Source organism: Mixophyes fleayi, chromosome 1, assembly GCF_038048845.1.
Source record: "Mixophyes fleayi isolate aMixFle1 chromosome 1, aMixFle1.hap1, whole genome shotgun sequence".
In the NCBI taxonomy this organism is placed as follows: Eukaryota; Metazoa; Chordata; class Amphibia; order Anura; family Limnodynastidae; genus Mixophyes; species Mixophyes fleayi.
In genome coordinates, this window is record NC_134402.1 from 447,106,288 (window position 1) to 447,134,049 (window position 27,762).

The 27,762-nt window shown below is 45.2% G+C and overlaps 1 protein-coding gene across 2 annotated transcripts in view; it reads left to right on the forward strand.

Moving 5' to 3' along the window:
- Positions 1 to 27,762, forward strand: part of PSTPIP2 (proline-serine-threonine phosphatase interacting protein 2) — a 111,863-nt gene that overhangs the window by 68,890 nt on the left and 15,211 nt on the right. For both annotated transcript variants that reach the window (XM_075186217.1, XM_075186226.1), the window contains exons 5-9: positions 2,054 to 2,160; positions 20,286 to 20,348; positions 22,962 to 23,063; positions 24,358 to 24,403; positions 24,907 to 24,986. In XM_075186217.1, the coding sequence (XP_075042318.1) occupies positions 2,054 to 2,160; positions 20,286 to 20,348; positions 22,962 to 23,063; positions 24,358 to 24,403; positions 24,907 to 24,986 (398 nt within the window). The remainder of the gene's footprint in view (positions 1 to 2,053; positions 2,161 to 20,285; positions 20,349 to 22,961; positions 23,064 to 24,357; positions 24,404 to 24,906; positions 24,987 to 27,762) is intronic.

Genomic DNA, 27,762 nt, shown 5'->3' on the forward strand with positions numbered 1-27,762 from the left:
GCAGGACTTACACAAACAACATCATCCTCATCAACATTCTCATTAGCGCCCTCGTCAGCTACACAAATATCCCCCTAATACTGTTGCAATTCCAAAGTGGCATCCTCAATTTGTGTATCACTGGCTACACTTGGGTTGTTCATGCACACATCTACAAAAATGCTGAAAGGGGCCTTCTTTATGGGTACACTATCAGACAGGTCAGGATTATATATAGCACTCATGGATAGACTCTCCTCTTGGATTTGTGTCATTCTGAATCAGAACATACATTTTCCTCTAATGCCTTACTGTTTTCTTCCAGCTCAGCTTTTACATGTAAAAGTATTTGGAAAGCACTTTTGGAGTCCTAATGACAAGGTCTTGCTTGGTCATGACTGACCTTAGAAGAAGATGCCTCAGTGACAGTTGCAGAACTAGCACTCATAGAGAAAGGCGAAGGCCTCATTCTTTCCTTTCCACTGGGTGTGTAGAATGGCATGTTGGCAATTTTATTTTGTTCTGCAGATAACTTTGCCTGGATTACAGGTCTTTTTTTCTTGACCAAGGTAAACAGTGTTTTTTTACATTTTTGTTTCCCTGACTTAAAAACACTATGCACTTAACCTAGGCTTTAGCAGATGATGTAGAGGGATTACTATCCTCATGACTGGTGCCAGCAGCTGCTTGGTGCTCCTGGTCTTCTGTGTACTGCTGTGATTCCATTTTGATAACACAGCACAATGTGACTGCAGATTTAGAAGACCAAGCCTGCCAGACCTATTATTTGTATTTCAGCAATGACAATTAGCAATGAAGCAATGGAGCTCTCCTCCTTGTCTTTTACCTATATAACACAGTACAATGTGACTGCAGATTTAGAAAACCAAACCTGCTAGACCTATTATTTCTATTTCAGCAATGATAATTAGTAATGGAGCGATGGAGCTCTCCTGAATGTCACTGGGGACTTTGAAGAACACTTCTACCCCTTCTCTTTCTTTTCTACCTATGACGCTACCCAACTGCACTAGAGACTGCCAAGAACTGTGTCCCTCTGTGAAATGGCGCTGGATCGCCGTTGAGGGCGGTACTTATAGAATTCAAAGCTCGTGAGATCGAGATCCGATGGCGTAACAATTAAGTTTTGCCTCGTTTTCAATTCCAAGGGCGCGCAAATGTACCGAGCCGGCTCGGCTCGATATTCGAATTTGGTAATTTCGGGTGTGTTCGATTCTCGGGGAACCGAGCCTGAGCATATCTAAGTATGATGATGTCCAGAGGTCAGGTCATGTTGTGGGAGGGGGTGTCTGGAACGATTTGATGCCATCAAAGTAAATTTGCTTCACAGTTTGGACATTTTGCTTCTTTTAACCAATTTTCATGTATTTAAATGTACCTAGATAATGACCCTAGGCTGGTCAGTAGGGCCTTCAGGACGCAAGGCAAAAATGCTCAGTCAAGGTCTATGACCAGGGAAGGATTTTGGTCTACAATCATGTTAATTAATCCCTGCAAGGTGTCTTCTCATTTGGCCTTTAGGCGCTTGTAATAGTTCCTCATATGATTGATTTTCTACAACTTTCAGTGTTACCTCTTTAAGGTGGGCAATGACATCTGCTATTTCCTCGTGGCATGGACCTCAGAAAATATCTTTTTAAAGTCCTTCTTTGTAGATAAAATAGAGAGAACCCAACTCAGTTGAGGATACCACCTTGTTCCCAGTAGAGGGTGCCAACTTGTCTGTCTTCAAATGAAATGTTCATTTCTGTGAATTTGCTTCCTCAAATCGAATGAGGGACATTTATCTTCTCGTCCATAATGCAAATTCAGCTGACGTTAGTGACCTCCTGGAGCTCTGAGGTCATATATTATATATCCCTCTTGAATCAAACCCAAGCCAATCCTTCTCAAATTTTAAGTACATTTTACCCCATTTAGATGTGATATAAAATACGAACTTAAATGTGAATGTGAAAGGTTTGTTTGAACATCAAGAATTTGGTAACCACTGTGTCATGAAGACGTTCCAATGGTTTTTGTCTCTTTTAACAGAACTTTTTATTTTTGGCAGAAATTGATAATATCGGTCAGAGTCACATCCAGCTGGCTCAGACACTACGGGATGAAGCCAGGAAAATGGAGGAGTTTAGAGAGCGGCAGAAGGCAGAGAGGAAGAGGGTAAGAGAATTGTATTATGATCATGTTCAGTGGTCAGGTCATGTTGGGGGTGTAGTGTCCTATGTCTGTATAGAGTGTAATGGAATTGTATTATGATCATGTCCAGTGGTCAGGTCATGTTGGGGGTGTAGTGTCCTATGTCTGTATAGAGTGTAACGGAATTGTATTATGATCATGTCCAGTGGTCAGGTCATGTTGGGGGTGTAGTGTCCTATGTCTGTATATAGTGTAATAGAATTTTATTATGATCATGTCCAGTGGTCAGGTCATGTTGGGGGTGTAGTGCCCTATGTCTGTATATAGTGTAATAGAATTGTATTATGATCATGTCCAGTGGTCAGGTCATGTTGGGGGTATAGTGTCCTATGTCTGTATATAGTGTAATAGAATTGTATTATGATCATGTCCAGTGGTCAGGTCATGTTGGGGGTATAGTGTCCTATGTCTGTATATAGTGTAATAGAATTGTATTATGATCATGTCCAGTGGTCAGGTCATGTTGGGGGTATAGTGTCCTATGTCTGTATACAGTGTAATAGAATTGTATTATGATCATGTCCAGTGGTCAGGTCATGTTGGAGGTGTAGTGTCCTATGTCTATATACAGTGTAATAGAATTGTATTATGATCATGTCCAGTGGTCAGGTCATGTTGGGGGTATAGTGTCCTATGTCTGTATATAGTGTAATAGAATTGTATTATGATCATGTCCAGTGGTCAGGTCATGTTGGGGGTATAGTGTCCTATGTCTGTATACAGTGTAATAGAATTGTATTATGATCATGTCCAGTGGTCAGGTCATGTTGGAGGTGTAGTGTCCTATGTCTGTATACAGTGTAATAGAATTGTATTATGATCATGTCCAGTGGTCAGGTCATGTTGGAGGTGTAGTGCCCTATGTCTGTATAGAGTGTAACAGAATTGTATTATGATCATGTCCAGTGGTCAGGTCATGTTGGGGGTGTATTACTGTATGTCTGTATATTTATAGCGTAACAGAATTGTATGAAAAACATATCCACTGGACAGATCTTGGCAGGTCACTTATGGGGAAGACTATTTAGCAATTTGGTAGGTCCCCAATGCCTCTTCGGGCAACACCATCTCAGGATTACAAAATGGAGCAAAACAATTAGAAAAGGATTTATTCTTGGAATAAAACAAATTGAATTAAGTATATATTATTTATAAATGTTATGTTAGTCCTAGAGAACCAGTTGTTAGCAGTTTAATGGAAGTAAATTTCAAACAGGCAAAGCGAATGGTAAGACTGCTGCCACACAAGCGACTTTGGAGAAAGGTGCATTGGTGTGACACACACACCCCTGCATTTCATAATGAGTCATAATCAAATAAAACATTGTTTCCTCTTACACCATCAGTGTGATGAAGCAAAACATGAACGCAGCTATCAGCAGATCTGTGTCACAAAGAGGAACTGTACAAAGAAACTGCTGTTTATACGTAGACACTGATAGTAACGATTGAGCAGTCCTTTATAAAAAAATAATCAGTGATAGAAAATGCCAACCAACAACATCATAAAGAGCTTTGGTGGCGACACAATGCAGACCCCAGATCTCTGGTGGAGACACAGTGGAGGCCCCAGATCTCTGGAGGTGACACAGTGGAGACCCCAGATCTCTGGAGGTGACACAATGCAGACCCCAGATCTCTGGTGGTGACACAGTACAGACCCCAGATCTCTGGAGGTGACACAGTGGAGACCCCAGATGTCTGGAGGTCACACAGTGGAGACCCCAGATCTCTGGAGGTGACACAGTGGAGACACCAGATCTCTGGTGGTGACACAGTGGAGACCCAAGATCTCTGGAGGTGACACAATGCAAACCCCAGATCTCTGGAGGTGACACAGTGGAGACCCCTTATCTCTGGTCATGACACAGTGCAGGCCCCAGATCTCTGGTGGTGACACAATGCAAACACCAGATCTCTGGTGGTGACACAGTGCAGACCCCAGATCTCTGGTGGTGACACAGTACAGACCCCAGATCTCTGGTGGTGACACAGTGGAGACCCCAGATCTCTGGAGGGGACACAGTGGAGACACCAGATCTCTGGTGGTGACACAGTGGAGACCCAAGATCTCTGGAGGTGACACAAGGCAGACCCCAGATCTCTGGAGGTGACACAGTGGAGACTCCTTATCTCTGTCATGACACAGTGCAGACCCCAGATCTCTGGTGGTGACACAGTGGAGACCCCAGATCTCTGGTGGTGACACAGTGGAGACCCAAGATCTCTGGAGGTGACACAATGCAGACCCCAGATCTCTGGAGGTGACACAGTGGAGACCCCTTATCTCTGTCATGACACAGTGCAGACCCCAGATCTCTGGTGGTGACACAGTGGAGACCCCAGATCTCTGGAGGTGACACAGTGGAGACCCCTTATCTCTGGTCATGACACAGTGCAGACCCCAGATCTCTGGTGGTGACACAATGCAGACCCCAGATCTCTGGTGGTGACACAATGCAGACCCCAGATCTCTGGTGGTGACACAGTGCAGACCCCAGATCTCTGGTGGTGACACAGTGCAGACCCCAGATCTCTGGTGGTGACACAGTGCAGACCCCAGATCTCTGGTGGTGACACAGTGCAGACCCCAGATCTCTGGTGGTGACACAATGCAGACCCCAGATCTCTGGTGGTGACACAGTGCAGACCCCAGATCTCTGGTGGTGACACAGTGCAGACCCCAGATCTCTGGTGGTGACACAGTGCAGACCCCAGATCTCTGGTGGTGACACAGTGCAGACCCCAGATCTCTGGTGGTGACACAATGCAGACCCCAGATCTCTGGTGGTGGCACAGTGGTGACCCCAGATCTCTGGAGTTGATACAGTGCAGACCCCAGATCTCTGGTGGTGACACAGTGCAGACCCCAGATCTCTGGTGGTGACACAGTGCAGACCCCAGATCTCTGGTGGTGACACAGTGCAGACCCCAGATCTCTGGTGGTGACACAATGCAGACCCCAGATCTCTGGTGGTGACACAGTGCAGACCCCAGATCTCTGGTGGTGACACAATGCAGACCCCAGATCTCTGGTGGTGACACAGTGCAGACCCCAGATCTCTGGTGGTGACACAGTGCAGACCCCAGATCTCTGGTGGTGACACAGTGGAGACCCCAGATCTCTGGTGGTGACACAGTGCAGACCCCAGATCTCTGGTGGTGACACAGTGCAGACCCCAGATCTCTGGAGGTGACACAGTGGAGACCCAAGATCTCTGGAGGTGACACAATGCAGACCCCAGATCTCTGGAGTTGATACAGTGCAGACCCCAGATCTCTGGAGTTGATACAGTGCAGACCCCAGATCTCTGGTGGTGACACAGTGGAGACCCCAGATCTCTGGAATTGATACAGTGCAGACCCCAGATCTCTGGTGGTGACACAGTGCAGACCCCAGATCTCTGGTGGTGACACAGTGCAGACCCCAGATCTCTGGTGGTGACACAGTGCAGACCCCAGATCTCTGGTGGTGACACAGTGCAGACCCCAGATCTCTGGTGGTGACACAGTGCAGACCCCAGATCTCTGGTGGTGACACAATGCAGACCCCAGATCTCTGGTGGTGGTACAGTGGTGACCCCAGATCTCTGGAGTTGATACAGTGCAGACCCCAGATCTCTGGTGGTGACACAGTGCAGACCCCAGATCTCTGGTGGTGACACAGTGCAGACCCCAGATCTCTGGTGGTGACACAGTGCAGACCCCAGATCTCTGGTGGTGACACAATGCAGACCCCAGATCGCTGGTGGTGACACAGTGCAGACCCCAGATCTCTGGTGGTGACACAGTGCAGACCCCAGATCTCTGGTGGTGATACAGTGCAGACCCCAGATCTCTGGTGGTGACACAGTGCAGACCCCAGATCTCTGGTGGTGACACAGTGCAGACCCCAGATCTCTGGTGGTGACACAATGCAGACCCCAGATCTCTGGTGGTGACACAGTGCAGACCCCAGATCTCTGGTGGTGACACAGTGCAGACCCCAGATCTCTGGTGGTGACACAGTGGAGACCCCAGATCTCTGGTGGTGACACAGTGCAGACCCCAGATCTCTGGTGGTGACACAGTGCAGACCCCAGATCTCTGGAGGTGACACAGTGGAGACCCAAGATCTCTGGAGGTGACACAATGCATACCCCAGATCTCTGGAGTTGATACAGTGCAGACCCCAGATCTCTGGAGTTGATACAGTGCCTACCCCAGATCTCTGGTGGTGACACAGTGGAGACCCCAGATCTCTGGAGTTGATACAGTGCAGACCCCAGATCTCTGGTGGTGACACAGTGCAGACCCCAGATCTCTGGTGGTGACACAGTGCAGACCCCAGATCTTTGGTGGTGACACAGTGCAGACCCCAGATCTCTGGTGGTGACACAGTGCAGACCCCAGATCTCTGGTGGTGACACAGTGCAGAACCCAGATCTCTGGTGGTGACACAGTGCAGACCCCAGATCTCTGGTGGTGACACAATGCAGACCCCAGATCTCTGGTGGTGACACAGTGCAGACCCCAGATCTCTGGTGGTGACACAGTGCAGACCCCAGATCTCTGGAGTTGATACAGTGGAGAACCCAGATCTCTGGAGGTGACACAATGCAGACCCCAGATCTCTGGTGGTGGCACAGTGCAGACCCCAGATCTCTGGTGGTGACACAGTGCAGACCACAGATCTCTGGAGGTGACATAATGCAGACCCCAGATCTCTGGAGGTGACACAATGCAGACCCCAGATCTCTGGTGGTGGCACAGTGCAAACACCAAGCCGTCTCTCTCCGGTGCGGCTTTGGCTGTACTGGAAAGCTGTCATAATCGCGGAATCCCAAGAGAGTCTGCATTCTCATGTATACAGCACACAAACATAGCTGCCCCTGCTCCGTGTAGATGATGAGTACTCTTCTTGCATGGGGCAGTGGTCGTGCTTGCCTAAAGTTTGTGAAGCTTGGCTGTACAGCATCTCGTTAACTTTCCATTCCACCATTGTATCAGAATATTAAAGCCTTCTCCACTGTGCTTTGTGCATTATTATCATCTTACATCTGCTTTTACTACAGAACAGACAGACACACGACTGTAGTATGATGACATAACCAGCAAAAACTCAATCTGCTTTCACTAGTACCGGTTATCTCTGTACAGTACCGGTTATCTTGGTGGGGTTCTCCATGTTTCATGTGTGTACAGAATCAACCATCTGTTCTATAAGATAAGAAGTGTCATCTTGAATGCAAAGCAGAAACTGTTATCAGCAATTTAATGGTTTTGGAAAGAGGAACTTCTCTATATGTTTTTTAATATGCAACGCCAATTAATAGTAATTATTATTTGCATTTAATCTTAGCTATGCTATTCATTGTGTTACAAAGATGAAAACGTTTATTGCAGGTTTGGAAGTAGGAATTCTAATTCTAATTGTTAGACGATATCCAAAATTTTCTATCACTGTTTAAGGTAGTGATAGAAAATATTCTCAAGTTATCTAGATAAGATCTTCGGGGCAGCTGTGATATCATCTCCAGGGGCTAGTAAAAAAGTTCAACCCTTTATCATCACTAACATATTATTTTCTTACATAATGGAATCGAAATCGATTTATCTGGGAATTGTGACCACAGATTAACACAATATAATATTGTATCTCATGTCAAAGTTAAAAAACAACTACTCTAAAACATTTCTTAATTAGTTTTGAACAAGAAATAGAGAATAACTGACTACATAAGTATTCAATCCCCCTCCCTCACTCTCCTGTCATGTTTTATTACTCGAAGCACCTTTAGCTTCAATCACAGCTATGACCCTACTTGGGAAAGTCATTGTTGATTTGTAAGATGCAGTGGGGACATTGGGGAAAGCAATATGTAAAACGGGGACATACAAGATAGACAAAGTAGATGCAGACATGACAGCAAAGAGTGTGAAGAGCTCTGCTCATGAGAGAACTTACAGTCTGATTGGACAATTGAGGAGAGGGTTAAAAAGCTCACAGCCAGCACTTGCCACAGCTCAAACCTGATCATTGTTGTGGCTAGCGGCTACTGTCATAAGCTTGCAGAACAGGTAACAGAGGTCTTCAATTATAGCAGCCGAGTCTCCCGTAGAGCTTGTCGCGTTCACGGGTACTCACATGCCCCAAGGTCTTAACTTTATCGTAGTATAAGCTCATGCGCAATAGCGCAGCGAGGAAATAGGAGGCGGCAGGTAGGGTGATAGCGGATAGTCAGAAGCAGGCCGAGGTCAGGGGTCCGTAGCAGATAGAGTGGTCAAAAAACAGGCGATGGGTCAGTGCTGGCAGCGAGCCGGAGTAACCAAATAACAAGCCGAGGTCAGGGCAATCAGAGGGCAATCAGAGTCCAGAGCAGGCCAAGGGTCAGTAACAGGAAATCTCTAAGAGGTCAGCAGACTATATGAGCAGGTCAGCAATCCAGAGGGAAAAACGCTATAACTGGCAATGGAGGCTAAGCCCTCCCTGCCTTATATACTGGAAAGGACCAATCAGGCAGATCAGACAGGACACTCCTCCTATAGTTCCAAGAAGTAAATATTAATTCATTAACGGGGCGCCTCCTACCATGAGGATGTAGCTAATAAGTGCTTAATATTTGCGGACGCGCTCAGCTGCCTATCATGCCGGGGCATCATGGAGATGGCCGGGACGAAGCCTAAAAGTAAACAATGAGCTGAGGCCGCTTGGGGCACCGCCGCGACTCATAACAATAGTAGGAAGCAATAACTATTACTCAGCCTAATAACAAATGTCTCAAACATATTAAGTTCTCGGGATAACATTATCACATAAACTGAACATCCACAACATTAAAACCACTGACAAAGTTAAATGAATAACATTGATTATCTCGTGTCAATAGCACCTATGAAGGGGTGGGATATATTAGGCACAAGTGAAGAGACAGTTCTTGAAGTTGATGTGTTGGAAGCAGGAAAAATGGGCAGTGTAAGGATGTGAGCGACTTTGACAAATTGTGATGGCTAGATGTTGGGTGTTCCCGGTATGCAGTGTGTCACGGGCACTAGGAGTCTTTACCCAGGGATCACCAGATGGTAGGCTTACCAGAGCAATGTAGATGGTAATAGGGTACTCTGGTAGCTGGGTGATCACGGAACATGAAATGATGGCCGATGAGATGCTCAGGAAAGTCTATGACTAGCAACACTGGTAATAATGAGATAATAATACACAAGGAACTGTATGGACAAGGACACGTGAAGGTAGTCAGTGGTCTGCGATAGCAAGTTGTACCACTGCTATAGTGAGGAGGAATGTCCAACAGAAACAAGGCGGTGATGAGAGTCAGCGGTCTGCGGATAGCAAGTTGTACCGCTGTCTGAGTGAAGGAATGGAATCCAAGTGGAGGTATCCAGGTAGTCAGTGGTCTGCGGTAGCAAGTTGTACCACTGCTATGTGAGAGGAGGATGGAACAGGTGATACCGGAAACAGGGATCAGTGGTCTGACATCAGCAAGTTGTACCACTGAATATATATGTGAGGAGGTGCACGGGGGAAGACTGCAACACAGGATATACACAGGCACCTTATACACGATCCACAGTAATATGCACAATATAGATATATATATATAAATGACTGAGCAGGTCTGCAATCAGAAAGTCTCTTGAAGTAGTCCAGCACAATGATAACACAGTCAATGATGGCAATAGACTCAGCGGATAGCAGACTCCAGAGAGAACCAAACACAGTCCAGCAAGATATGCAATACACAGCACAGTCAATGAGAAGTATGCATACCGTGGTTCAGCAGTAGCAGTCAGATGGGATAGTAGCGGTACCTGAGCGGCTGGAGACCGACTGGATAGGAAGTCCCTGGATAGGTGAGGCAGCGGTCTAGCAGGTGCAGCGCACAGGTGAGTAGACCGACAGGGACACGAATCCACAGGAGTCAGCAACACGTGGAACTGGACTCATAGGGAACCCAGGAGAATGGAGATGATCCAGCAGAGGGTAGTAGATGAGATACAAATCCAAATGCTGACAGGAGGGTAGAGACCAGTGGAACACGTGAAGGCGGGGAGAGTGGATCAGCAGGAGATGGACGATAGCGCTGACCACAGCGGCAGGACTCAGCGGCACACGGAGGTAACCAGTAGCAACCACAGGAACCAACAGCGATGGGAAACAGGAGTGCAGCGCAGGGCAGGAGCTGTAGATCACGAAGTGTAGCAGATGGTAATGAAAGCGGCAGTCTCGAGGAAGTCACAGCAAAGATGAGATGGACTGTAGTGCACGGAGGCAGCGGATAGTAATCAGCTGGCAGTCACGATGTTGAACACAGGCGAGTTGCAAGCAGGAGACTGTAGTGCACGGAGGCAGCGGATAGTAGTCAGCTGGCAGTCACGATGATGAACACAGGCGAGTTGCAAGCAGGAGACTGTAGTGCACAGAGGCAGCGGATAGGAATCAGCAAACGGACTTGATGAGAAGCAGGAGAGTGAAGTAAAAGCTGGAGTGCACGGAGGCAGCGGATAGCAATGAGCAAACAGTCACATTGATATAAAATAACGTTGAAGTAGTTTAGAAGACTGTAGTGCACGGAGGCAGCGGATAGGAATCAGCAAACAGTCCTGATGATATAGTTGATGGTAGAAGTGGTATAGAAGACTGTAGTGCACGGAGGCAGCGGATAGGAATCAGCAAACAGTCCTGATGGTAGAAGTGGTATGGAAACCACAGGAATAGAAGTGGTTTGGAAACCACAGGAATCAGCAGCGCTGAATACACGAGGAATACAGGAACACCTTCAGAGACTCATGAGGAATGAGACTCCAAGATCAGGCAACGTGGTGTTGACCACAGGTGCTTAATATAGGGAGGTTGCCTGATCTGCCAATTGAGTTAAAGGGGTATACACTGAAGTATAGAAAAGGGCTGCGCATGCGCAGACCCTCAGGATGGTGGACGACCACGGTTCCTAAATGTCCGGGAAGAGGCACTCACGGTCCGGTGAGTGACAGTACCCCCCCTTTTAAAGGTGGGCATAGAACGCCTGGAACCGGGCTTGTCCGGATTTTTGGAGTAAAACTTCTTCAAAAGGGCAGGAGCATTAAGATCTTCAGCTTTGATCCAAGAGCGCTCCTCAGGACCAAAGCCCTTCCAATGAACGAGGAAGTGGAGGACTCCTCGCGAAATTTTTGCATCTAGTACCTCGGTAATCTCAAAATCCTCCTCCTGATGAACTTGAACTGGCAGCGGAGCTGAGGGAGGAGTTGAAAAACGGTTGATAATAAGAGGTTTGAGCAAAGATACATGGAAGGCATTAGAAATCCGAAGACTCTTAGGAAGAAGGAGTTTCACGCATACTGGATTGATAACTTGAATGATCCTATATGGACCAATAAAACGAGGGGCGAATTTCATGGATGGAACCTTCAAACGAATATTTTTTGTGGATAACCAGACACGATCTCCAATTTTTAGTGGTGGAATAGCCCGCCTCTTCTTATCAGCGAAAGATTTATATTTGACAGATGTCTTCTTTAAACAGGTTCTGACCTGAGACCAGATATTTTTAAAGGTCTGACAAACAGTTTCCACCGCAGGAACTTGGGTGGGCGGGAGGGCAGGAAATTCCGGAAAAGACGGATGGTGACCGTAGACCACAAAAAATGGAGTTTTGGATGATGACTCATGGTACATGTTGTTATGGGCGAACTCAGCCCAAGGGAGTAACTCTACCCAGTTGTCTTGATTGGCTGATGAAAATATCCTTATAAAAGTCTCAAGATCTTGATTGACACGTTCGGTTTGTCCATTGGATTGCGGATGGTAAGAAGATGAGAGTGCTAATCGTATGCCCAAGGTTTTACAAAGGGCTCGCCAGAATCTGGACACGAATTGTACTCCTCTATCAGACACAATCTCAGATGGACATCCATGGATACGGAAGATCTCTTTAATGAAATGTTCAGCCAGGATAGACGAGGAAGGCAAACCAGACAGAGGGATGAAATGAGCCATCTTCGAAAATCTGTCCACTACCACCCAAATAGTGTTATGGTTCTTACTAGGTGGTAAGTCAGTAACGAAATCCATACTAATATGGGTCCATGGTTTGGACGGAATGGGTAGTGGTCGCAGCAACCCTGCTGGGGTTCTGCGGGAGGATTTGAATTGCGAACATAATTCACAGGAAGCAATGAACTCTTTGACGTCTCTCCTCATTGAAGGCCACCAGTAACTTCGAGAGAGGATCTCAAAAGTCTTGTGTTCACCGGCGTGTCCAGAAAAACGAGAGGCATGGAACCACGAAAGGATTTTCCTCCTTAGAGTAGGAGGCACGAGGGTCTTCCCAAATGGTAGCGTTTTGGTGGATGAAGCAGCCAGTGAGATACATTTGGGGTCTAGAATGGTATGGTTGGAAACCTCTTCTATGTCAGAGGACGTAACAAAGGCTCTAGATAAGGCATCAGCTTTTTTGTTCTTGGCAGCTGGTTTGAAGGTAATTATTAAATCAAAACGGGAAAAGAAAAGAGACCATCTTGCTTGACGAGGGTTCAAGCATTGGGCAGACTGGAGATATGACAAGTTCTTATGATCCGTGAAGATCGTCACCGGATGGCGAGCTCCCTCCAACAAGTATCTCCATTCCTCTAATGCGGCTTTGATAGCCAGTAATTCCTTGTCTCCGATGGTATAATTCTTCTCTGCGGGTAGGAGACCCCGAGAATAGAAGGCACAAGGGTGGAATTTTTGCTGTTCCGAGCGTTGGGAGAGAATAGCTCCTAAGCCCACATTAGAGGCATCTACTTCTAGGAAGAAGGGGAGTGTCACATCAGGCTGACGAAGGATTGGAGCCGAAGAGAAGGACTCTTTTAATGTTTGAAAGGCTTGAATAGCCTCAGTTGACCATTGCTTGGGATTAGCCCCTTTTCGAGTCAGGGCCACAATAGGAGATGCAATGGAAGAAAAGTCTTGAATGAAGCGTCTATAGTAATTGGCAAAACCTAAAAAACGCTGGATCGCACGAAGAGTAGTTGGCTGGGGCCAATGTAGTACAGCATTTACTTTGTCAGGATCCATCTTCAGACCAACTCCGGAAACAATATACCCCAAGAATGGAATCTGGGGTAATTCGAATGAACATTTTTCTAATTTACAGAACAATGAATTTTTCCGTAGCCTGGAGAGGACTTCTGCCACATGTTGGTGGTGAGAAGGCAGGTCCTGTGAAAAAATCAATATGTCGTCCAGGTAGACGACGACACATACATATAATAAGTCCCGAAAAATCTCATTGATGAAGCCCTGAAAAACAGCGGGGGCATTACATAGCCCGAAAGGCATTAACAGATATTCGTAATGCCCGTCTCTGGTGTTAAACGCTGTCTTCCATTCGTCACCGGAACGGATTCTGATTAAATTGTAGGCACCACGAAGATCCAACTTAGTAAAAATACGGGCTCCCTTAATGCGGTCAAATAGCTCAGTGATCAACGGAATAGGATACCGATTCTTAATAGTAATGGCATTGAGTCCACGAAAATCTATACAAGGGCGTAATGATCCATCCTTCTTTTTGACAAAGAAGAACCCAGCTCCAGCGGGCGAGGTGGAAGGTCGAATGAACCCACGCTGGAGGTTCTCCCGTATATATTCAGATGTAGCTTGAGTTTCAGGTAACGAGAGTGGATAGACCCGGCCCCTGGGAGGAGTCTTGCCAGGAAGAAGATCAATCGGACAATCCCAAGAACGATGAGGAGGAAGACGTTCAGACTGAGCCTTATCAAAAACATCGGTAAATGAAGCATATTGAGGAGGGAGTCCCGGTGAAATAGCTGAGATGGAAGCTTGCTGTACCTTGAGAGGAATGACTTGGGAAAGGCAATGATGGTGACATTCAGACCCCCAAGACGTGACTTGAGGGGTGCGCCAGTCAATCTGGGGAGAGTGACACTGAAGCCATGGAAGGCCTAGGACAATCGGACTTGTCGTCACAGGGAGAATTAAAAACGATATCTCTTCATGATGCAGAGCACCAATCTGAAGGGTTACTGGAGACGTACTCTGGGTGATGAGACCGTTGATGAGACGTGATCCATCGATAGCCGTCACAGTAATGGGAGTTTTTAAGGTAATCACTGGTAGAGACCATTGATTTACTAACGATTTGGAAATAAAATTTCCTGCTGCTCCGGAATCAATCAATGCCTGTGACTCAAAGGTTTTGGTAGCAAAGGAAATAGTCACATCAAAAGCGCAGACTTTAGATTTCATAGACGATGGAGAGGACTCCAGGGACCCTAACTTCACCTCTCCAGAACTAGTTAGGGCATGGCATTTCCCGATCTCTTAGGGCAGGAGCTGAGGACATGAGTGGAATCAGCACAATAGATACAGAGTCTATTCTTGACTCTTCGTTTCCTCTCCTCAGAAGATAACTTGGAACGTCCTATCTCCATGGGAATCACAGCGGGTGACACTGGACGAAATTGAGGGTTAGAGCGAAGAGGTGCTTTAGCAGAAGTCGTTTTGTCAGCCTCTCTTTCACGAAATCTCATATCAACACGATGGCATAGAGAGATCAAATCTTCAAGGGACGAAGGAAGCTCTTGAGTAGTCAGTGCATCTTTAATTTTATCGGAAAGCCCCTGCCAGAAGGCGGCAACTAGGGCTTCAGTGTTCCACTGAAGTTCAGAGGCTAAGATCCTAAATTGAATGACGTACTGGCCTACAGTATGAGATCCTTGTCGCAGACGGAGGATGCTGGAAGCAGCGGAGGTCACACGACCTGGTTCATCGAACACACTTCGGAATGTAGAAATGAATTTGGCACTATCTTGTAATATTGGATCGTTCCTCTCCCACAGAGGGGAGGCCCAAGCCAGGGCTTGTCCTGAAAACAAAGAGATAAGATAGGCCACTCTGGAACGATGGGTAGAAAAATTTTGAGGTTGGAGCTCAAAATGGACTGAACATTGGTTAAGGAAACCCCTACAAGTTTTGGGGTCTCCATCGTACTTTGACGGAGTAGGCAGGTGAAGCGTGGAAGCTGTAGACACCTGGGATGGCAATGGGGAAACGGAGGAAAGCACAGGAGCTTCAGTAGTAGCTGTCACAGTCTGTCCAGATGTTCCTTGGGAGGTTAATGACTGATAACACTGAAGTAACAGCTGTTGGCGGGCATCCTGTTGTTCCACACGGCTAACCAGATGTTGCAGCATCTCTTTGGCGGTAGGTTCCGTATCTGGGTCTGTCATGGCCTGATCTTACTGTCACGGGCACTAGGAGTCTTTACCCAGGGATCACCAGATGGTAGGCTTACCAGAGCAATGTAGATGGTAATAGGGTACTCTGGTAGCTGGGTGATCACGGAACATGAAATGATGGCCGATGAGATGCTCAGGAAAGTCTATGACTAGCAACACTGGTAATAATGAGATAATAATACACAAGGAACTGTATGGACAAGGACACGTGAAGGTAGTCAGTGGTCTGCGATAGCAAGTTGTACCACTGCTATAGTGAGGAGGAATGTCCAACAGAAACAAGGCGGTGATGAGAGTCAGCGGTCTGCGGATAGCAAGTTGTACCGCTGTCTGAGTGAAGGAATGGAATCCAAGTGGAGGTATCCAGGTAGTCAGTGGTCTGCGGTAGCAAGTTGTACCACTGCTATGTGAGAGGAGGATGGAACAGGTGATACCGGAAACAGGGATCAGTGGTCTGACATCAGCAAGTTGTACCACTGAATATATATGTGAGGAGGTGCACGGGGGAAGACTGCAACACAGGATATACACAGGCACCTTATACACGATCCACAGTAATATGCACAATATAGATATATATATATAAATGACTGAGCAGGTCTGCAATCAGAAAGTCTCTTGAAGTAGTCCAGCACAATGATAACACAGTCAATGATGGCAATAGACTCAGCGGATAGCAGACTCCAGAGAGAACCAAACACAGTCCAGCAAGATATGCAATACACAGCACAGTCAATGAGAAGTATGCATACCGTGGTTCAGCAGTAGCAGTCAGATGGGATAGTAGCGGTACCTGAGCGGCTGGAGACCGACTGGATAGGAAGTCCCTGGATAGGTGAGGCAGCGGTCTAGCAGGTGCAGCGCACAGGTGAGTAGACCGACAGGGACACGAATCCACAGGAGTCAGCAACACGTGGAACTGGACTCATAGGGAACCCAGGAGAATGGAGATGATCCAGCAGAGGGTAGTAGATGAGATACAAATCCAAATGCTGACAGGAGGGTAGAGACCAGTGGAACACGTGAAGGCGGGGAGAGTGGATCAGCAGGAGATGGACGATAGCGCTGACCACAGCGGCAGGACTCAGCGGCACACGGAGGTAACCAGTAGCAACCACAGGAACCAACAGCGATGGGAAACAGGAGTGCAGCGCAGGGCAGGAGCTGTAGATCACGAAGTGTAGCAGATGGTAATGAAAGCGGCAGTCTCGAGGAAGTCACAGCAAAGATGAGATGGACTGTAGTGCACGGAGGCAGCGGATAGTAATCAGCTGGCAGTCACGATGTTGAACACAGGCGAGTTGCAAGCAGGAGACTGTAGTGCACGGAGGCAGCGGATAGTAGTCAGCTGGCAGTCACGATGATGAACACAGGCGAGTTGCAAGCAGGAGACTGTAGTGCACAGAGGCAGCGGATAGGAATCAGCAAACGGACTTGATGAGAAGCAGGAGAGTGAAGTAAAAGCTGGAGTGCACGGAGGCAGCGGATAGCAATGAGCAAACAGTCACATTGATATAAAATAACGTTGAAGTAGTTTAGAAGACTGTAGTGCACGGAGGCAGCGGATAGGAATCAGCAAACAGTCCTGATGATATAGTTGATGGTAGAAGTGGTATAGAAGACTGTAGTGCACGGAGGCAGCGGATAGGAATCAGCAAACAGTCCTGATGGTAGAAGTGGTATGGAAACCACAGGAATAGAAGTGGTTTGGAAACCACAGGAATCAGCAGCGCTGAATACACGAGGAATACAGGAACACCTTCAGAGACTCATGAGGAATGAGACTCCAAGATCAGGCAACGTGGTGTTGACCACAGGTGCTTAATATAGGGAGGTTGCCTGATCTGCCAATTGAGTTAAAGGGGTATACACTGAAGTATAGAAAAGGGCTGCGCATGCGCAGACCCTCAGGATGGTGGACGACCACGGTTCCTAAATGTCCGGGAAGAGGCACTCACGGTCCGGTGAGTGACACAGTGGTTAGTGCCTACAAAAAGTGGCTCAAGGAAAGACAACCGGTGAACCAGCAACAGAGTCATGTGCGTCTTAGGCTCATTGATGCGCATGGGGAGTGAAGGCTAGCCCATCTGTTCCAATCACACATAAGAGCTACTGCAGCACAAATTACTGCTGCATATGGGGCTGTGCAGCCATAGACTGGTCAGAATGCCCATGCTGACCCCTGCCATTCACCAAAACTGCCGAGAGTGGGCACATGAGTGCCATAACTGGACCATGAATCACTGGAAGAAGGTGGTCTGATGAATCACGTTTTCTTTTACATCATGTGGACATCCGTGTGCGTAGTCTACCTGGGGAATAAATGGCATCAGGATGTACTATGGGAATGTAGGGCAATTTGGCGGAGGCAGTGTGATGCTCTGGGCAATGTTCTGCGGGCAAATCTTGGATCCTGGCATTCATGTGGATGTTACTTTGACACGTACCACCTACCTAAACATTGTTGTAGACTAAGTTCACCTCTTCATAGCAACGGTATTCCCTGATGGCAGTGGCCTCGTTCAGCAGGATAATGCCCCCTGCCACACTGCAAAAATTGTTCAGGAATGGTTTGTGGAAAATGACAAAGAGTTCAAGGTGTTGGCTCCAAATTCCCCAGATCTCAATCTGATCGAGCGTCTGTGGGATGTCCTGGAGAATCAAGTCCGAGCCATGGAGGCCCCACCAGGCAACTTACAGGACTTAGAGGATCTGCTGCTATCGTCTTAGTGCCAGATAGCACAGGACACCTTCGAAGGTCTTGTGGAGTCCATGCCTCGACTGGTCAGAGCTGTTTTGGCGGCACGCGGGGAACTTACACAATATTATCCAGGAGATTTTAATGTTGTGGCTGATCGGTGTATATTTGCATATAACATAAGATGACTTTTCAGATTACATCTCCTTGCATTTTAGGTTTAGTGGATATTGATATAGTTTGAATGCCAAGTAACCAAACAGACGTATTAAAGTAATAATTTATGTCCGATGGATTATATTCACCTAATTTATGTTACATTTAAGAGATTTAGATTGCTAAAAGATGGTTTTTAATGACAATAATGATTTCACAGTGGAGACAGCTCCATTCTATGTCATCCAATGATAATAAATATTATTTCACTAGGAATGGGAGGCATCATTGAGGTGTGAGCCCTGAGGTGCCTCAGTGATATGTCTAGTCCTTAGTAAATTGATAGGCTGCATTCTCTCGATGTATATCACTGTAGGTAACAAATTGTTTCCTTCACTGTATGCAGGAAATAGTACATGTTAAAGAACTTTATCTATACTGTAACTCATAGTATCAGGAATGTGTCATCTGATCTGATGTTATGACTAGCCTTAAGGTATGGTAAACATGGTAAACGTGTGGAACTTTCCATTCATTTATTTTTTTTTGTCATAAATGGACTAAGCTTCAGGACCAAACAAGGGGTTTCCCACTGGGAGAAAAACTAAGGAATTTGAAAATATCATACTGAAAACGTAGTAGAAGCCTGGAACCAACTTGCAGCAGATGTCCATGGAAATACAATCCTGATGTATGCATGTTTCATATATAGATGCGTTACTCTAATTAGAGCAGCTGGTTATAGATTTTGTCAGAGGAGAGGAATGGGTGCAGGCTCCACATTGTTCATGACGGGGTGTCTGTAGCTGTGGGAGGTATTTCTGTTAAGCATTTGAAGGGGGGGGGGGGTGTGAACAGGAGAAGTAATAAGAACCACCTTTCTTTCAGTTGGAAATGATAAGGTTTGTAAAATTGCTCAAGATCCGTCAGGCTGGATGGGACCGTTGCGGAACAGCAATTTTCAAATAATTTCACAGATTATTGATGAGATTGAGATCACTCCATGGCTTTTTTTTAATGCTCTGGGTCGTAGTCCTGATGGAATATACATTTTCTTCAGTTGCAGTTGATTTTTTCTCCCATAAAGTGCATATTTGTGACCCGTTTTCTCCCATCTCTGCCATGGATCACTGTAACAATATCAGAGTTGCCGTTTCATCATCATTATCATCAGTTATTTACATAGCGCCACTAATTCCGCAGCGCTATACAGAGAACTCATTCACATCAGTCCCTGCCCCATTGGAGCTTACAGTCTAAATTCTCTAACACACACACATACACACAGACAGACAGACAGAGAGACTAGGGTCAATTTTGATGGCAGCCAATTAACCTACCAGTATGTTTTTGGAGTGTGGGAGGAAACCGGAGCACCCGGAGAAAACCCATGCAAACACGGGGAGAACATACAAACTCCACACAGATAAGGCCATGGTCGGGAATTGAACTCATGACCCCAGTGCTGTGAGACAGAAGTGCTAATCACTAAGCCACTGAGCTGCCCAAAATGACGCTTGGTGGCCTCAATAACAAGTGCCCTTCTTGCATTCAGGTTCAATTTTCTAGGACAGGCTATTCTAAAAAAAATGAAGTTGTGCCATTTTATCTTAATTTATTTATAATGGACTTGTAAGTGCTTCAGGGGTATTATAAATCTCCAAAATCTTCTCATATCTTTCCTTCACTGGTACTGTTCAATAACCTTTTCTTGGATTTGCTTTGAATGTCCTGCGATCTTCATGATGAAGCTCTTACTTGGAAGTTCATTAACAAACTCTCTCAGGCAGGTGTATTCATTGTTAACTCTGTTGGAGCACTTTAATTGTACACAGGCGGATCCCAATAAATTAATTGTGTGACCTCTGTAGACAACTAATTGAACCAATGTTTATTTAAGTATTTTATCAAAAGGGGTCAATTATTGGCTGTTGTTATTTGTAGATCACTAAGAAAAAGCTTTAAACCAGGTATTTTTGTTGCTCTTTTTCAGATAGAAGCTGCAATGGATGCAATGCACAAACAGAGACTGATTCAATACAAGAAGGCAATGGATGTATGTATTAAATTGCTATTTGTATTAGAGCTATAATGGCCCAAGAAATGTGTCTGTCTTATTTTTGTGACACCAAAAATACCATTTGCTTCTGTGAAACCAAGTAGCATTTACTGGCTTTGTATGTTATAAAAAGCTGCCTGTTCTCGGGACAAGGGGGAAGTACAGGTTGAAGAGATGTCATAGCTTCTGGTGCAAAGTTTGTAGAAAAAAATAAATCTACCAATACGTATTGCTTGTACGACCATCGCACTAATCACTGTGGGCGTGTTTCATCATGGCATATCTGCCGATTTTGAGCGTATCGTACACGAAATCACTCTGAATCGGGACATACGCCAGTAAACGCAGCCTTGTCTGCTCCGTCTTCAAACGCAAAGAACACTTATAACAGCTTATGATGTCTGGGAGTGATCGGGCGGAGAAGGGTTGTTTTGCCATAGTCAGTGTACAATAAGGGCGAGCCAAACTCTAGCGCACGCAACCGCGTCCTATCAAGCTTTGGGCATCTCAAAGTTACTTGTATTTCTGCCGTATCTCTTGCTCCAGCTACAGGGCTAGTCTGAGTCCTGATCAGTAGTGATGACAGTCTGGTATACATGCTATAACATGTGTTTGTAATCAGGAGCAACTGTAAAAATTTATTTTATGTTCAGTAGACATTGAGAACATAATAATAGATGTATTTCTTGGGGAAAAAAAGAAATAGAAAAACACTTTTATTTTTTTAGAACTGTTTTATCATTAATGACTATATTCTTAACAAGTGACATTAATTCCATTTCTTTGTGTGTATTATTTTGCAAATATATAATCCACATAATGTATTGGACGTATCCTGCAGCATGTTATGAAGAAGAACACAGCAGACCTACACCCGGTTACAACAGCACACGGGTCTTGAGATCCGTAACTTGATGATTTTGGGAGTACGCAGAGCCTAAAGACGTGCGTATAATAGTGAGGCAGGTTGTGCATAGTATCCACGCCTTGATGAATGAGGCCATATCTGTCTCTTCTGTGACAACATCACCGAGCTGCCTGTGGCAAGTGTCTGCTTACTAACCGTGGACACTAGGGGCTAGATTTACTAAAGGGCGGTTTGCTCAAACCGCCGCTTTTCGGCTATTTTTCCGGCGGTTTCACTAAAAGCCCAAACCACCGTCAAAATGGGCAGAAATGACATTTTTCAAAACCACCACTTTACAAACCGCCATCCCGATTTTAACAATGATGATCAGACAAACAGCCGGATTTACTAAGCTGGGTTTTCAAAACCGCCGCAAAACAGCCAATCAAACGGCCAAAATAAAAGAGGTGGTTGTGAATGGTGAGATTGCTCAAACTGCTGCTGATTGATCTATTTTGCCATTCAGAACATAAGAGAAAGCACCATTGACATTTAAAATATTTAAAAAAACATTATTTATTGATAAAGGGACAAAATGAATTTAATATTAACTTATGGGCGAATTTTTTTTTTTTTTTTTTTAAATAGACACTATTATAGCATTATATTATGTGGGAAATGTGAATATATAATATTATTAACTGATTGTTAATGGTGGGTATAATTATTTATGTTGCACAATTTGTCATTACATATTGTCCGAAAAATATAATAATTAAATAATTGTATCCCCTTAATATAATGAATTTTTTTTTTCCCCCCTCATAAGTTATTATTTAATTTATTTTGCCCCTTAATCAATATAATGACATTAAGGAACGCAATATGAACGCAATTTGCATTTCAAAATAAATAAATTCTAACACGCGTACGTCCGTATTCAAATACAAGCGGATCTGAAGAAATGTTTCCTGTTGAATACGGTACGTAGGTACGCTCTGCATATAAGGCACATGCCATATGTACACACTGCAGGATACGCACACTACATATGTGTAATATAGTCCCATCAGAACGCACAGAAAAAAATAAATTTTTAACATTTTGTTGCCTGTTAATAACATAATCATCAATAAAACTACATTGATAAAAAAGGTGTTTTTTTCATGTTTTTTTTACATGAAATGCATTTATCGGGAGGCTCTCAATGCGTACTGTATATAACATGAATTTTTACAGTTGCTCTTAACTGCAAACACATGTTGTGGCATGGATACACTGCTGCATGCGTACTCCCTTGGCACGCGCTCACAGTACATTGTCTATGTTACTCCTCCCCTTCCCCTCCCCGTTCTACCCTTCAAATAGTAGGCAGTCGGAAGTGTAATTTGCGCGTGACCATAAAACACACGCAGCTGCATCAGGCCCAATATGAGCCCTTTGGAGCAGTGCAGATAATTTTGTGGTTGTTACGTATATATATGGTGTTATAAAAGGCACCAGGTAAACAACACAGGGCTGTAATGTATCCCCCCTACCCACAGTGAATGACACACTTAACATATACATTGAGGAACATTTGTGAAAACTGGTTCAAAGGGGGGAAAAAAAGAGGTGTTAACCATAACAACCAATCAGATCCTGTCATCTTTATAGTGCAGTTTAGAAAATGAAAACAAACATCTGATTGTTTGCTATGGCCAACAGTTCCCTTTTCCCTGATTCTACCCCCACTAATGGAACCGCTTTTGTGTTCCTGGCAGTGTAAGAAGACTTATGAGCAGAAGTGTCGGGAGAAAGAGGACGCGGAGCAGAATGTCGCTCGTTGCAATAAAAACAATATGAATCAAAAGCAGCAGGACAAGGTAGGTGTAATATAGGTGTAATATAGGTGTAATGTGTGGATGTCACCTACGCACAATGTTGGCCTCTGTTTCCATCAGTCACAGGAATGCAGCCGTTTGATTGGCTCGGAGCTGCCAGCAGGTGACAAGTGACCATTAGTATAAATATTCCAAACATGTACCAGGGGCAACAACTGTAAACCTCAGCCGAGGTATTATGTTTTATAGGATGATAGAATCATTATTCCAAAACTGGCGGATTCCAAACGGTTCTGAGACCTGGCAAACGTAGAAACGTTCACGCCATTGTGAAAAAGTCAAATATTATATGCCTGGATCTGACAGGCGAGACTGAGATTTCAGACCAAAATTTTTGTATTTGCACCAAACCTAAGCCGCCTCTTTGAAGTGAACGCATCCCAAACTCCTCACTACCATCCATGTGCGCTTTATCAACCTTGCTTATCGCCTGTACAGTGTTCTCCTACCACGCTTGTCTGGATCCCAAGAGAATTAATTGACTCCTCTTGTCCTTATATAGTCTGTCCCCTTGATCCTGCCCTCACCCATGACCTGTACATAGTCATCACCACCTCCTTGGTTAGTTGACCATTAGTGGGGCCAAATAGTTAGGTACACAAACCTCTCAGCTTTTAATTTCCTTCGGGCTTAATCCATCCCTAAATTCTAATTCTTCACAATGATGGCAAAGAGCCGACATCTAAGGATCAGAAAGTGACCTATGAACTCTTGGCTGCCAGTAACCTGGGGCGACAATGATGATCGCGATCCCTAGAGTAGAAACGTTGCCACCTCAGTGGCTCCATTATAATATTAAGGAGTTCCTAAGAGCTCGGCCCATTATACCAACATAAACAAAAGCCTCCATCCATCATTTTATTATAAAAGAAATATCAGTCAGTAATGATAAAGTTCTACTGTCCTGTGACGCAGCGTTCCTCCGATCTGGAGGTCAAGGGGGAGGGGCACCGACACATCACTGCAAACACACAGTGATGTGTCGGTGCCCCTCCCCCCTGAACATCTAATTCACATGAAAAGAACATGGGCGGGGCATCGACAACACTGCAATTGTTTGAAATAGGCAAACTGTACTAGCAAAGATGAGCGCAGCTCTGCGGATTGGAGAAATCCTGCACCCTGAATAAGAACGATATTTTTATCATAACTTAGGTGAACTCCACCCTAAGCTAAATATTAAGTTTTGGGTGCAGTGACTCTTGTCATATTTCCTTGAATCATGTGTAGAACTATGTAGGTGATATATACATTTGTTTTCTATTATCTGATTCAGATTTATACAAAACTGGCCCATTCAAAAGTGACCGCAGAAGATGCTGGTGAGTATTACAGTATATAATACATATTGCATTTTCATTGCCAGATTTATAAATATTTTGACTTATTTGACGTATTTCCAGTTAAAATGTCTCTTTAGAGAAGTATACAATGAAGTATACGGCAGTGGTAGACGACCTGTGCCTTTGCAGCAGTTGTGGGACTACAAGTACTAGTACCCTTCCAGCTACAGGTCATTGTTACCTATGAGACTGCAAGCCACCCAGAGCATTTTGAGGCTTCTGTGCACTGCTTTCTTCCTCCATGCCAGAGTGATGTCAGATAGTGAGGTCCCACCCCCAGCGCAGCATGTATCAAAGCAGATTAGGCAAATACCACATAAATATATTTAGTTAAGTACAGGGGCGGAACTCTGCATTGTCTGTCTCCATAGCAAAACTTGGGGAGTGGGGGGGGGGCGCATTTAGTATTTGAATTTTCTACAGTGGGCTGGTTCTGAAATGTTCCGGACCTGGAAGCTTTTCATTATTTTTTTGTTTCCCAGATAAAACTTACCAGCAAAATATCAACCTACTGGATAAAATCCGGGAAGATTGGCAGAAGGAGCACATTCTGTCTTGTGTGGTAAGGTACAATTTAATGTTATGATGAGCGTTACACGATCTTGTGTGATGGGGCAGCACGGTGGCTTAGTGGTTAGCTCTTCTGCCTCACATTGAGTTCAATTTCAGACCATGGCCTTATCTGTGTGGAGTTTGTATGTTCTCCTCGTGTTTGCGTGGGTTCCCTCCCACACTCCAAAAACATACTGGTAGGTTAATTGTCTGCTATCAAAATTGATCCTAGTCTCTCTCTCTGTCTGTCTGTCTGTCTGTGTGTGTGTGTTAGGGAATTTAGACTGTAAGCCCCAATGGGACAGGGACTGATGTGAGGGAGTTCTCTGTACAGCGCTGCAGAATTAGTGGTGCTATATAAATAAATGGTGATGAGGATAATACAGGTGCAGCAGGCACCTTGCAAAGTCAACGAAGCATCATTCTTGGTTGATGGTGCTGGAAAACGTTGTCTCACGAGTTCCAGAATATCCGATAAATGCACATTTGTGTTAATATCTGGCGACTGAGAAGCCAATAACTAATGGAGAACATCAGTCTCATTTTGAAACCATTGGGGCGACCACACATTTTCTGCAGATGGGGGTACTGTCGTTCCGGACGACACCCCTCCTATTAGGAAAAACAAAATTCTGCGACTCAGGTTAAAGGCGATCAGTCAGTAGCACTGCGTTGCGATTAGCGTTGACCTAGTCTTCAAAGGGAATGACTGTACCCAAACCATGGCAGGAACAAGGGCCCCACGACATTACTGAACAAACAGAGCCCATCACTGTTGGAAACAAGCACTCGGGGCTGTAGAGCTCTGTAGTCTGGCAACACATAGGCAGCTATGATACGCCGCTACGTGGAGTTCCTGGTGGAAGACTTTTGATGAAACTTCATGCTCAAATCACAGGTTGAAATTTGCAGTCAATTGATCTTCAGTTGCTTGTCTGGAGTTTATGCTGCTGCTCACTGCTGCCCCCTGCTGGTCATGCTTTTCCCTTTCAGTCCCACACTGACATCACCTTCATCATCATCATCATCAACATTTATTTATATAGCGCCAGCAAATTCCGTAGCGCTTACAATTGGGAACAAACATTAATAAGACAATACTGGGTAATACATACAGACAGAGAGCTAAGAGAACCCTGCTCGCAAGCTTACAATCTATAGGACAATGGGAGTTAGAAACACAAGGGCATGTGCTACATCATATTGCACAATGGACCAGCTAGACTGCAAAGGTAAAAGTACTGAGTGGGCTGTGTGTGACAATGTTGGTCAGAAGGTTGTTGTCTTGTGTTAGCAGTGTAGAGGATGGTAATAGGGTAATCTAGGGAGATTAAGATGGTGGTTGAGGAATATCATAAGCTTGTCTGAAGAGGTGGGTTTTCAGAGAATGCTTGAAGGTTTGGAGACTAGAGGAAAGTCTTACTGTGCGAGGGAGGGAATTCCACAAAGTGGGTGCAGCCCGGAAAAAATCCTGTAACCGAGAATGGGAGGATGTGATGAGAGTGGAAGAGATACGCAGATCTTGTGCAGAACGGAGGTGTCGAGTAGGGAGATATTTTGAGACAAGTAAGGAAATGTGTGTCGGTGCAATTTTGTTGATGGTCTTGTATGTTAGTAGAAAAAATTTATATTGGATTCGTTGAAATACAGGCAACCAATGTAGAGACTGACAGAGTGGCTCAGCAGAGGAATAACGGTTTGTAAGGAAAATCAATCTAGCTGCTGCGTGCATAATAGATTGTAGGGGTTCAAGTCTGACTTTGGGAAGACCAGTAAGGAGAGAATTGCAATAGTCGATGCGGGAGATGATGAGTACATGAATTAAGGTTTTTGCACCAGCGCTCTTGAAACATCAGCAAGTTGAGCTGAAGCTCCTGCCAAACAAGCCCCAATAATCGCACCTCTTTCACCGTCGCTGAGGTTTCCTCTTACGGCCATATTAGCCAAAATTATAGGCAATCAGCTCAGTCCAGAATCTTTATACATGACTCTGACAGTGCTGGGATGTGATTTGCTTAATGAACGCATGAGCTGCTCCTGCAGAGACCCTTACTCTCAATATGCTTGGTGACCCTCATTTACCCTGGTGCTTCTATTTATTGGTACACGACCTGCGTATGTGTGTTAGAGATGAGCGCACTCGGATTTATGAAATCCGAGCCCACCCGAACGTTGCCGATCCGAGTCGGATCCGAGACAGATCCGGGTATTGGCGCCAAATTCAAATCTGAAACTGAGGCTCTGACTCATAATCCCGTTGTCGGATCTCGCGATACTCGGATCCTATAAATTCCCCGCTAGTCGCCGCCATCTTCACTCGGGCATTGATCAGGGTAGAGGGAGGGTGTGTTAGGTGGTCCTCTGTCCTGGTAGATCTCGTGCTGTGCTGTTTAGTTCTGTGCTGTGTTGTTTAGTTCTGTGCTGTGCTGTGCTGTGCTGTGCTGTGCTGTGTTCTGCAGTATCAGTCCAGTGGTGCTGTGTGCTGTGCTCTGTCCTTCTGAGTTCCGTAGTGCTGCTGGGTCCTGTGCTGTGTCCTGTTCAGTCCAGTGGTGCTGTGTCCTGTGCTCTGTGCTTCTAAGGGCATAGTTATTTCCCCAATATTCCCCTGTGTTTAAAAAAATAAAAAAAAGTTATTTAAAAAAATACCAAAAACTAATTTAATTTTTTTTAATTACCACAAAATTTGCACAACCAATCCTGCAGTATAAGCCCATTGGTACTGCAATATTACCAAGTTCACACATTCAGCAGTAAAAGTCCAGTGGTACTGCAATATTACAAAGTTC